This window comes from Mugil cephalus, chromosome 18 (genome assembly GCF_022458985.1).
Source record: "Mugil cephalus isolate CIBA_MC_2020 chromosome 18, CIBA_Mcephalus_1.1, whole genome shotgun sequence".
Taxonomy (NCBI): Eukaryota; Metazoa; Chordata; class Actinopteri; order Mugiliformes; family Mugilidae; genus Mugil; species Mugil cephalus.
The window spans coordinates 7,264,997-7,277,067 of NC_061787.1; the positions used below are offsets into that span (position 1 = coordinate 7,264,997).

The 12,071-nt window shown below is 42.3% G+C and overlaps 1 protein-coding gene across 2 annotated transcripts in view; it reads left to right on the forward strand.

Annotated features, from left to right (window-relative positions):
- vill (villin-like) overlaps nt 1–12,071 on the forward strand; it is a 14,448-nt gene continuing 2,377 nt past the window's right edge. Inside the window, exons 1-20 of one of the 2 annotated variants that reach the window (XM_047568341.1) lie at nt 1–209; nt 1,257–1,295; nt 4,013–4,096; nt 4,247–4,321; nt 4,429–4,628; nt 4,856–4,964; nt 5,612–5,722; nt 6,777–6,982; nt 7,067–7,145; nt 7,537–7,635; nt 7,722–7,875; nt 7,960–8,060; nt 8,156–8,293; nt 8,372–8,530; nt 8,637–8,816; nt 8,911–9,056; nt 9,340–9,484; nt 10,950–11,138; nt 11,401–11,463; nt 11,623–11,928. In XM_047568341.1, the coding sequence (XP_047424297.1) occupies nt 165–209; nt 1,257–1,295; nt 4,013–4,096; nt 4,247–4,321; nt 4,429–4,628; nt 4,856–4,964; nt 5,612–5,722; nt 6,777–6,982; nt 7,067–7,145; nt 7,537–7,635; nt 7,722–7,875; nt 7,960–8,060; nt 8,156–8,293; nt 8,372–8,530; nt 8,637–8,816; nt 8,911–9,056; nt 9,340–9,484; nt 10,950–11,138; nt 11,401–11,463; nt 11,623–11,928 (2,628 nt within the window). In that variant the 5' untranslated portion in view covers nt 1–164. The remainder of the gene's footprint in view (nt 210–1,256; nt 1,296–4,012; nt 4,097–4,246; nt 4,322–4,428; nt 4,629–4,855; nt 4,965–5,611; nt 5,723–6,776; nt 6,983–7,066; nt 7,146–7,536; nt 7,636–7,721; nt 7,876–7,959; nt 8,061–8,155; nt 8,294–8,371; nt 8,531–8,636; nt 8,817–8,910; nt 9,057–9,339; nt 9,485–10,949; nt 11,139–11,400; nt 11,464–11,622; nt 11,929–12,071) is intronic. The other variant, XM_047568342.1, reaches the window with a different exon arrangement.

Here is a 12,071-nt window from a genome sequence, read left to right on the forward strand (position 1 = left end):
CGTCGCAGCCACTTCGGCTGCAGCAGAGGATTAGGCACCACAGAGCCTATTGTTCGAGCCTTGAGAATTCTTGTTTTTGTTTTTTTCCCGAAACCTTCTCCTTGTTCCTTGAGATATGTGGGAGCTGACGTTCGCGGCATTGTTTAAATGATCTTATTTTCATAATGGAGCAAAGCACTGAGTGGAAAATTGAAAGGCCATGGTCGAGGGTAAGAAAAACTTTATCCTGTCAACTTGTGAAAACTGGGTTAGTTATGTAACAGTGTGCTCTTCAGATTATCTGACTGTGTGAACTGTATAAGAGAAAGAACAGTGAGATAGATGTATCTCTGAACAGAAAACATCAGCAGGGAACCTGATCCATGATTCATGCACAGGCTGCAACGCACAATGAACTTGACTGTTCTCGCACTTTGAAAATATCAGCAGATACCCAGGTTTGATGATTTTGCTGGGGAAACGAAAATCTGATTGTTGTGTAGAATCAGGCTCACCTCAGCCATAAAAGCCACCAACCCACTCTTATTCCCACTCCATTATCTTCATTGTTTGGCTAGTGGCAGTTAACATGCACAGCCTGGTAAATGTCCCTTCCTGTGAATTTGGGTGCAGCGTGTTAATACATTTTCACATTTAGCAAACAAATGTAAACACAAGCTGCCAATGTCTTCTCTGCGGGGAGATCAAAGCCCAGAGCTGTAAGCCTTTCGATAATGTCAAGCGTTCGTCCTCGAGAGGCTCCGCGAGTAGGCAGAGAACGAGAGATTTAGCCACAGAAAGCCTCTGATTCTTTTCCAATAGCACTCACAGCTCCTTGAGTCCAATTCCCCCATCTGCTAGTTGTAACAGTTGTGAAATGAATAATTGGTGTCAAGTGGACGCCGCGAAGCCCGCAGTGCTGCAGTGGGCTAACATAAACACGACTCCGGTTGGCTTCTCAAACCACAATCAGTGAGTGACGCTGGAGTCGGTCTCGGCCAAGAGACCGCTAACTCAAAATTCTCAAATCTGGCTTCGTTGATTCCAAACCGAACCAAGAATTTCCGCATCAGAGCGGCGTGAGGGGGCGTATTTAATGCATTGTAAATATGAAGACAGGAAATTGCAGGTGTGTTCAAACCTGGGTGTGGACACAAATACATCCAGCCCTCTCCGCCTCATACACTCCAGCTTGCACATAAAAAGGAAAGGGCAGCAGTGCCTTATAAAGTCATACCTTGTTCATAATTCCACTAATTCATCTGTGAAACTTGTAGGAGACGAACAGGCCTTCTCTGCGCCAAGGGCAACAAAAGGTAAGGGCTTTTATTTTGGTGCCGTCTACATTATCTCTAGCTTCTTGAATGTCTCTTTGTTGATTGCTTTAAATATTTGCCACAGTATTTAAAATCTTTGCTACAATATTTGAGAAACAAGACACATTAAAACATACTTTTGTGGCGTCTTTAAACGAGCATCAATTCATTTTCTCCCGGAGAAAGACACAATAGGATGCGTGTCGCTGACAAAGTTCATTGTGTTTGCTGAGTTAGAGGACACCGCAGGTTAATTGATAGGGAACCTGTCTTTCCTGTCCCAGTAATGAAAAGAAACACTCGTCTCCCAATTTATCCTTTCACTGGTTATTTGCTCTAGTTTTTCAGTTATTTTAACAGGAGACAATGGTTGTGTCATTTAGAACAGGGAGTCGCAACAATACGGCCTTCAGCAGTTGCTAACCAAAGATTTAGGACTCAGCTAAATTAAATTGTTAGATAATGAGTTATTTCATCAGTACTTTTTATGACCCATAAATCAGCTTCAAGATACTGTAAAATAAGTTCAACGAGACTCATAGGAACACGCAAAAAGCTTCATGCTGAACGATTTAGCAACTTTAGCCCCATTATTGTCAATCTGTGTTTGGTCTGTGCGTCACCTCTTTATCTGACTACCTGAATACCAGAGTCTTGATAATATTAATAGGGTGTGGTTAAGATCCTGGTAGAGTACACATCCATCTCACTTCAACACATACCGCCCGCTCCATCAATCACGCCCCGTGAGATATTTTATCCCTACACCTGGAGCAAATATCGGCGGCAGCGTGCGATATATGAGGCATGAATTAGAGCTGGGTTATTTCTCTTGAGACAAACCACAACCACAGTTCCTCAAGCTATTTGACAATCACATCATGCGTGGATCCTGTATTTGTATTCATGGTGCGTAGCCAGCAACGTAACATCCCGCCGGGCCTGTTTCCATACAGCATGTCACTGCCACGCTTATATCCTCGGCTCAGCTGGTGATACAGCGTGTTTGCTTATCAGTGCTGTTGTTTCTGATATCTGAGTCAAGAGCCAGTTAAAGCGCCGTTGATTGCGAGCCTTGTTTGTTGCTATGGCGCCAAGCTGACACTCATTAGGGGGATTAGAGGTGCCGTGCTGTCAGAGATCCAATCTTTCGAAAATGCTTCACTTGTCATTTTGGGGACATCTGTTTCCAGTGAAAAGATAGGGAGCTCGTAAGGATGAATAAAAAGGATGAGGAGGTCTCCGAAGTGTAATATTTGTCTTTTCGGGGCACTTCACAACCGAGTATGTGATTTCTATGTGATGAGGTTAAATGTATTTATTTATTTATAGTTTTCACACTTTTCTCTTAGCAGTTTATCTTTATCTGTTTTGGGGTTTTTGAGTTCAAGTGACTCAAAAAAAAAAAAAAAAAAAAAAGCAGGACAGCACTTTCAAGTTAGAAACCACTCTTGGAGCGCTAACCCTCCATTCGGAGAAACTATGGTTACAGTGTGTAACCAACATGGTTGTTACCTAGCTTTTTTGGTTTTAGCTTGTAGTTTTCATACATTGTTTTTAGGTTTTCTTTTAAGCTAGCTGTTGTTTTATTCAGCACAAAACTTTAAAAACAATGTTACCTACTTTAATGACCAGGTTTACATTGCTTTTATTCATTTTCATATAGCTTTCTTTTGTGTTGGTGGTTTATCTTTAGCGGTTTATCTTGATCTGTCTATGTTTTTTTGTTTGTTTTTTGAGTCAAAGTGACTCAAGCAACCACTCTTGGAGGGCTAACTATGGTTACAGTGTGTAACCCGCATGGTTTTCAGCTAGCTTGTTTGGTTTTAGCTTGTAGTTTTCATACATTTTTTTTAGTAAGGGGTTAATTTTTTTCTTTTATATATTTATTTTCACTAGCTGTTGTTTCATTCAGCACAAGCCTTTAAAAACAGGCGTTACCTACTTGAATGACCAAGTTCACATTATTTTCTCTCATTTTCATATAGCTTTGTTTTTGTGTTAGCAGTTTTTCTTCATCGTTTTTTTTGTTTTGTTTTGTTTTGTTTTGATTTGTTTTTCAGTCCAAGTGACTCAAAAAAAAAAAAAAAACAGGACATAACTTCCAAGTTAGCAACCACTCTTGGAGTGCTAACCCTCCACTCGGAGAAACTATGGTTACAGTGTGTAACCAACATGGTTGTTAGCTAACTTTTTTGGCTTGCAGTTTTCCTATGTTGTCAGGGGTTCAGTTTTGCTTTGGGGTTTTTTTGTAGCTAGCTGTTGTTTTATTCAGCACAAAGTTTTAAAAACAGACAGACGTTACCTACTTTAATCACCAGGTTTACATAGTTTTCTCTCACTTTCATATAGCTTTGTTTTTTAGCTGCATATTGCAGTGAATACAGAGGAGCATTTAACAGGGTGGTAGAGTTGGTGGAGACCAAACACAGGCCTTAATTAGATTAATATGGAAGAGTTTTTAACTACTTTCATCAGCCACTCATTAGAATTCCTGAATATAAACACAAAACTATTATTATTTAGCAATGCAATGGTGCAAGTGCAATCCATTTAAACATTTAGTTTGATAGTTTAATCCATGAAAATGACACCTTATTCATTATATATAGTGTTTTATATTAAGTATAATAATAACCAATAAGTACTTCATGATTCACGGGATGTGTCAGACAATTTCTAGTTTAACTCCCTTTTTTGCTTTATATCTGTTTCAGTTTGGCAGAATGATGAGCGATGACAATCAAGATAAATTTAGAAATATCACCCGAAAGCCAGGCCTCCAGATATGGACCATCAACGTGAGTCATCTCTGTAACAAATATCATTCATCCCACTTGTTTTTTTAGTTTTTTTTTTTAGTCAGTCATTTCAACATACTGTTCATGAAGTGAGGCGTGGCGCATCAGACCTTGTTTGTGGTTTAAGGTGTTGTTGTTTTCTATATTTAGAACATGCAGATGGCTCCTGTCCCACCCCAAGCCTATGGTAACTTCTTTGAAGGAGACTGTTACATTGTTCTACATGTGAGTACAGGTCTTGATTTCCCAAGATGCCAATGAGCTAATGAGGCATGTGATTTATCTTTAATTTCATGTGTTTATTAACATCTTCCATGGTTCTTTATCATCAGATGAGTGACAAAAAGGGCTCTGGACAATCCACTGACATCCACTACTGGGTAGGGAAGTCCTCCTCTCAGGATGAGCAGGGCGCAGCAGCCATCTACGTGACCCAGCTGGACGAGTTCCTGGGTGGGAGTCCGGTCCAGCACAGGGAGACGCAGGGCTACGAGTCGCCTCGCTTCAGGAGCTACTTCAAAAATGGCGTGATGTGAGTCAAAAGGGTGACACGCGTATGCCGCAAAAAACTAATCCTTGTCTGTGAAATGATTATGACACATGTTTTCTCGTGGGGCTTAGCAAAGAAAAACACTTGAAGGTGCATTTCAAAACGGGCAAAATAGAAATGTCCCTTCTGTTCATGCTGCTTTAAGAGTGTCCGGCCGTTACGTTTTTATTACACTTGAACTTTGGTCATGTACACCGATCTCTCCGCAGCTACAAGAAGGGTGGAGTGGCCTCGGGTTTTCACCATGTTGACACAAACGTCTACAACGTTCTGCGATTGCTGCACGTCAAGGGGAGGAAGCATGTCACAGCGACGGAGGTATGCGGAGTTAGAATATTAAGGGCTTTGAGAGGCCCGACCCGAACCTCCCACTGCTGCTATCACAGGCTTCACACAGTCACGCCACAAGAGATGCTGGCACTCCCTCTTAAGCAAATTACGGCGCACTTAATGTCGTAGCTGTCAAAGTAGGTGTTAATTGCCCAAGGAGTGCTCTCACTGTGGTATTCAATATACACACACACGCCAGTTCATTTGGTACACAAGTGAAAACTAATGCAGCACTCCTGCACTGCATCTTGCTTTCATGATCCAAAAGGGGGATTTTAGTTGTTACGGAGGCACAAACAATGTTCTTTATTTATTAATTTTGTTGATAGGATGTAAGAAATGTGTGAATTTATGTGTGTGCTCCTTCTTGAAGATGTAGTTTGTGGTCCTGTTAAACTGTATTGAATTCAACACAAAAGGTCTTCAGCCCAGCCCACTGACTGAAATGAGTTTGTCAAAATAATTCAATTCAATAGTATTACAAACCGCTGCCTTCGAAATGCAAACACAGTTGAACCAACAAATGATGAATGCCTTTAAGATTTAGTGCGGGGCTTTTGTGTTCATTTGCATTGTCCGTTTGAATAAAGGGAAATGTTTCAATTGTTTAACAACCATTACACGTTTCTGTGCAGGTGGAGGTGTCATGGAGCAGCTTCAACAACGGGGATATATTTCTTCTGGATATGGGGAAAGCCATAGTGCAGTGGAACGGCCCTCAGAGCAACAGGAGAGAGAAGCTCAAGGTAAATTGATTGGGTACAAAGAGCAGCAATAGAAGAAGTGGAGTGAAATAAGAAGTGAGGTCATGAAGTAAAAATGACAAGTGCTGCATTCAAATGTTTTATTTAAAGCTGGGTTCTTACTTACTATATGTGTAATATCTTAAACTCGACCTACACTCAGGTTCAAATATTCATTTTTTCTTATTTCAAACATTCATGTATTGACAGTTAAAGAAAATAATTGAAGTTTTAACTTTAAACATAGCTAAATTTAGTAGAGGCAGTGAATCACAAAGCCATTTGGCCTTAGTAGCTCCTAGCTTGTTAGCTTCTCTGCATAAATCTGGGATTTCAGCTGGGGACTGAATTGGTCATCGGTCGATTGCGGGGAACCCGACAGAGTCAGCGTTTAATATTCGACCTTGTGATTGGATCAGCAGCGATAGGGGCGGGGCCTACTGTGTACAGGAGGCTTAAAATGACAGGTCTAGTGTGGCGCTCTGTGTGAAAGGGTGCACTGTTGATGAGTGCTGACTGAAAGGTAAATATATTGGATTGTGTATTTAAAGAAATTCAAATTTGTAGGAGAAAATTGTGGGGGAAAATTTTAAAATATATGTATGAAAAATGTCTAATCAACCAACGATGTTGCGGCCCCCTTGCAGTACCTCCGTGGACCCCTAGGGGTCACAGACCCCCATTGAAGATCTATGATTTAAAGAATGATGATAAAATACAGTACATTATTATAGCTATGTTAAGCATAGTATATTTCATAGGATTTCTATAATTTTTCCTGGGGTTATGAACATTTTTTTTTTAATTTTTAAAAAATCTTTTTCTAGTTTTAGTAATAAAACTGTTTGGAGGATATGTTTAATCACTTCAAGCCAGTCCTTATATGTTTTGTAGTATGAATAAAAATACTGATTGCCACAAAACGAGAAAGAAATAAAGGCAGAAAGAATTTGGACTGTGCTCGTCATTTAAGAATTGTTATTACTCTAGCAGGATAATTCTGGGAGGGGCATCATTCATCTAACTTTCCGTCTCTTTTCCTCTCCTCTCTACCCAGGCCGTCCTGCTGGGACAGGACATCCGGGACAGGGAGAGAGGAGGTCGTGCTCAGATTGGCGTTGTGGAGGGCTCAGATGAGCGGGACTCGCCAGATCTGATGAAAGTGATGACGACCGTGCTCGGCCCAAAGCCAGCGCAGCTGAGAGAGGCCACCCCCGACACCAGCCCTCAACAGGCACAGAGTGGCTGCGTGCGACTCTACCAGTAAGATCGTTTCACTAATCTAATGAATTGCTGCTGCTAATATTGGCTACATAATAATAACATTTCCCTTATTCATCTCCTCAGTGTTTTTGAGACCAGTGGCAATCTAGTGGTTCAAGAAGTGGCCACGCAGCCTCTAACACAAGACCTGCTTCACTCCAATGTAAGTGTGTTTTTAACCCTTCAGATTTTTTCTACTTCATTTATACACTTTTGTCTTGTTAGGGTCAATTCCCTCGTTCATTTAATCTTATTAACTTTTCTAGTTTGTTATGACATGCAAATTTAACAAATTAAATTTCTAGTTCTATATTTTGGTTCACATTGGTGACTTAAATTGTAACATACACTGAAATAATCCACATCATTTCTTTCAAAAACTACTTCCACTTCAAAGGTGATGCTTATTTTTTGTACTTCTTAGGTCCTACTAATCCCAAATACCCAAAGATCTTAATCTCATTTTAAAGAAATTAAGATCAAAACAAATGCTTGGTGCCCAGGAGGTTAAAGAAAGTGTCCTTAAGTATATTGTATCTTTTTCATCCTGGCAGGACTGTTACATTTTGGACAACAGAGGCTCTAGTGTGATGGTGTGGAAAGGCAAACAATCCTCTCAGGAGGAGCGACGCGAGGCTCTGAACAGGGCAGCGGTGAGTTTACCGAGTATGAAACACACGCACAGAACCCCTTTTACCACCCAGAGCTGTTTTCATCATCACCAATCTTTTTCCACCAGGGCTTCATTAAAGCCAAGAACTACCCAACCACAACCAGGGTGGAGGTCCTGACCGAGGGAGCAGAGTCAGCGATGTTCAAGCATTTGTTTAAATCCTGGAGAGACAAAGGGCAAACTCAGGGTCTGGGCACCACCTACAGCATCGGAAAGATAGGTAACCTCCAAACTCCTGGTTGCATCTGGCACCGTTAATGCCTTGTTGTTAATCATTTGTATCATTAACGCTGCTTTAACACAGCTAAGGTTGACCAGGTGAAGTTCGACGTGATGGAGCTCCACGCACGTCCTGAGCTGGCGGCGCAGCAGCGCATGGTGGATGATGGTTCTGGAGACGTTAAGGTGGAGAAAAAAAAAAAAGCTTTTCTCACGTTGGTGCCAAATAATAATAAAAATAAATAAATGCTAATCCAGAAATGTTTACTTTAACTGATCAGGTGTGGCGCATTGAGAATTTGGAACTGGCTGAAGTGAAACCGGGTACATATGGGCAGTTTTACGGAGGAGACTGCTACTTGGTGCTGTACACGTATCAGCTGTCAAACCAGCAGCAGTACATACTCTACATGTGGCAGGTGAGTGTCATCGCCGTTTCCATTTTTCCCCCCATCTTTCAACTATAGAGCACTGAGGTTTCGTCTGTCTTATATCAGGGACGTCATGCCACTAAAGATGAGATCACAGCGTGCGCTTACCAGGCTGTCAATCTTGATAATAAGTACAACGGAGCCCCGGTCCAGGTCAGAGTGGTCATGGGGAAGGAGCCTCGTCATTTCCTGGCCATTTTCAAAAGCAAACTCATCATCTTTGAGGTGAGATTTCTGAACTGTGAACGCTTCCACAGAAAGTCTTTGTATGCGCAGTTGTTCTTAATGTATTTGTGTGTGTGTGTGCATTGTATTGTGTGTGTTTCCAAAGGGAGGCACAGGTCGACCAGGCGTGGTTAACCCTGAGAGCGATGCCAGGCTCTTCCAGGTGAGAGGGACCCATGAGCTGAACACCAAGGCCACGGAGGTGCAGGCGAGGGCCTCTTCTCTGAACACCAACGACGTGTTCCTGTTGAAGACCGACCACGTGTGCTACCTGTGGTACGGAAAGGTACGAGACGTGCAGCGGCGCCTCTTGTGGGATAAAAATGCGCGCTCGCCCGTTTGAACTTCTAAATCCGTGTTTGTTTGATGCGTGTCTCTAGGGCTGCAACGGGGATGAGAGGATGATGGGGAGAGCGATCTCTGATGTGCTCTCCAAGCAGGACAAGCAGGTGGTGATGGAGGGCCAGGAGCCAGCTGAATTCTGGGTAGCTTTGGGTGGAAAAGCCCCCTATGCTAGTGACAAGAGGTAAACAAACATAAAAAACAGGTCCTTGCTATTTACTAGACCTTGCTGCATGAAAAATAAATTTAAATAAAACCCATTAATAAGTCCCTTTAATCATATTTTAAACCATTAATAAGCTTACCCTTAAATCTGCATGGATTATTTTTATATCAAGGTCAGAATAGAATATACCCAATGCCATGTGGAGCCAGTGAAATGCAGTGTGCCCACACCCCTCCCGCACAAATAAATAAACACAGCAGATTATGCAGCTGTTACGATGGAAAGATGTGTGTTATTGCAGACTGCAGATGGAGGAGCCGCCTCACAGTCCCCGCCTGTTCGAATGCTCCAATCAGACGGGTCGGTTTAAGATGACCGAGGTGGGTGACTTCGCCCAGAGTGACCTGGACGAGGAGGACGTCATGCTGCTGGACACCTGGGAGGAGGTGAGAGGTCATAGGTGTTTGGTGTGGATTTCTGCAGATGCATGCAGGAAGATAGATTATTATGTTTGTCCAGCTTATAGTTAATTTATCTCAGCAACATGGAACCGATGAAAGTGTGCTCTGAGCAGCAGAACGGATTGGTCTGGCCTATATGTTTGCACTGCTAAGCTCAGTTCACTGTGTCCTGTGTGTACGGAGTTTAAAATCAAGTTTAAAAATTCTTGAAATCATTGCCTCAGGCTGGCTGACTGTTCTTCGCTAACCTGAGATAATGATCGACCTGAGCGCATGACCATATGCCTAAACCACGGCTATGGTCAGTCAATGTGCCACTTGGCTTACACCGATCAGCCACAACATTAAAACCACTAGGACGACAAGTGAATAAAACTGACCATGTTGTGACAGTTCAGTGTTCTGCTGGGAAACGTTTGGACCTGGCATTCATTCATTCATGTGGATGTAAGACAAGTAGCACCCACCTAGACCAGACCAGACACCCTCACCCCACAGTAAGGCAGGATTTTGTGAATGAATGAGACGTTTATTTCGAATATATAAATAAGGAAAATAAACGTTCATCAAGAAATAATAGAAAATGCAAATAATAGCAGGTTATGATGAGACACAGGTGAAACTAATGCGGGCAGACTCACCGGGAGATATAAATAAAGAAGGAAAAAACAGGAAACTTAAGACATGTTCACACAGAACCACGACAGTATGACTGTTTTCCATCTACCTCCTGAGACCCTGCGTCCTCATATGGGGACGTTAAGTTTTAAGTTTGTGGCAGCTTATTCTGCTTTATTTAAACTTTTATCCTCATAAATAGATACTAGTTGGCGTAAGAAGCGGGAGAAGGAGAAGGTTCAAAACCTCTAATTTAATATGACATGCAATTTCTAAGAAGCTATAACTTCGCTAATTAGCAAGAACTCAATTGAGGACGTTGGGACTTTATTATTTGCACTTCTGCTTTTGCACAGGCATTTTCAGACTTGAAAATTAATATTTTGGCATTTTGTTACATGTTGTTGACTTCTTTATAATATTGAATGAAATAATTCCCGTGTCCACACATAGGGACATCATTTAAATTTTTATCTTTTTTTTTTTCAAAAAACAGTTCCAGTTCAAAGATGATACTTAGTTTTTATACTTTTTAATGAAACAGGGAAAGTGAAAATGCGTGTCAAAGAGAAGATTAGATCTCAGGAGGTTAATGTATCTGCACCTTGTTAGATTTATCCTGACTTTTCCTTCTTTTTTTGCACTTATGCTCTGACAGAGCTGGTGTTGTTTTAAATGAAACTGTCAAATAAATCAAATCAGAATGAAAAAAAAATCTTGTTTTCTGTGACAAAATATAAACAAAATATAACTGCATTAAAGAGCATTGCTGGAAGTGGACCCACAGTGCAGGTTCTCCCTCTATTTTATTGTTTTCTCCGACTTTCTTCAGCTCTTCTTTTGGGTCGGAAACTTAGCCAACCAGAAAGAGACCAAAGAGGCGTGGAACAGCGCCCAAGAATACCTGAAGTCCCACCCGGCGGGGCGCGACCCTGACACCCCCATCATCTTAGTCAAACAGGGCTATGAGCCTCCCACGTTCACCGGCTGGTTCAACGCGTGGGATCCTCACAAGTGGAGCGTGAGTCTAATCGTCTCCCTTTTGAAACTCCCCGTGCGCCACGAGGGAGGTCTGCTATTAATAGATTGACACAGCGTGATCGAGACATGACACCTGATCATGGCAAAGCGCCCGCAAATGTCACACAAACATCATGAATGATCGCAATGAATCGTCTAAATTAGGACGAAACGTGCAGCCACATGTTTGATTGTTTGAAAATAGAGGACATGCTGCATGCTGACTAATCTTCAATCGTTGCTTCGCTTGATCTTCTCCGCAGGGAGGAAACTCCTATGAGGAGATGAAAAAAAAGCTGAGTGATGCAGCATCACAGATCACTGTTGTAAGTGATTGACTGACACTAATCCTCATACTAATTCACCCCAGATATCGCTGACATAATAACCGCTTCTGTCATCATTAACCTTCACATTTCAGGTGCTTCCTCTCGGTGTTTTATTAAAATGTATCGCTGTGTCATCTCAAACGCTCATGTCTGCAGGAGCCGAACCACGCTAACTTCAATAAGAGTCCTTCTGGGATAGGTGGGGGTGGTTACAGGGCTCCGGGGGGCCCCATGAGCCCCTCTCCAGTCTACAGGGTCCACGGGGGTAATCTGTCCCCCCGACCCTCTACTCCCACCAGCCCCTCCGTGCACAGAACCTCTATATCCATCACCACCTCCTCCTCTAGCTTTTCTCCATCCTACTCTGACGTTGATGGAAGCGTGATGTGTCTGGACCCCGAGCTCCTCGTTAACAAGTCTCCCAGCGAGCTGCCACAGGGAGTGGACCCCATCCAGAGAGAGGTGGGTGTAGAGCCAAGGGAAAAAGACATGTGACATTTGTTATTGTTGTGGAGGCTGCAAGCTGCACGCCAGACACGGCTATTTTAATCAGCTCTGCTTAAGATGAAAACAAGCTAATTGGCTGCATCGTAAGAATATTCGGA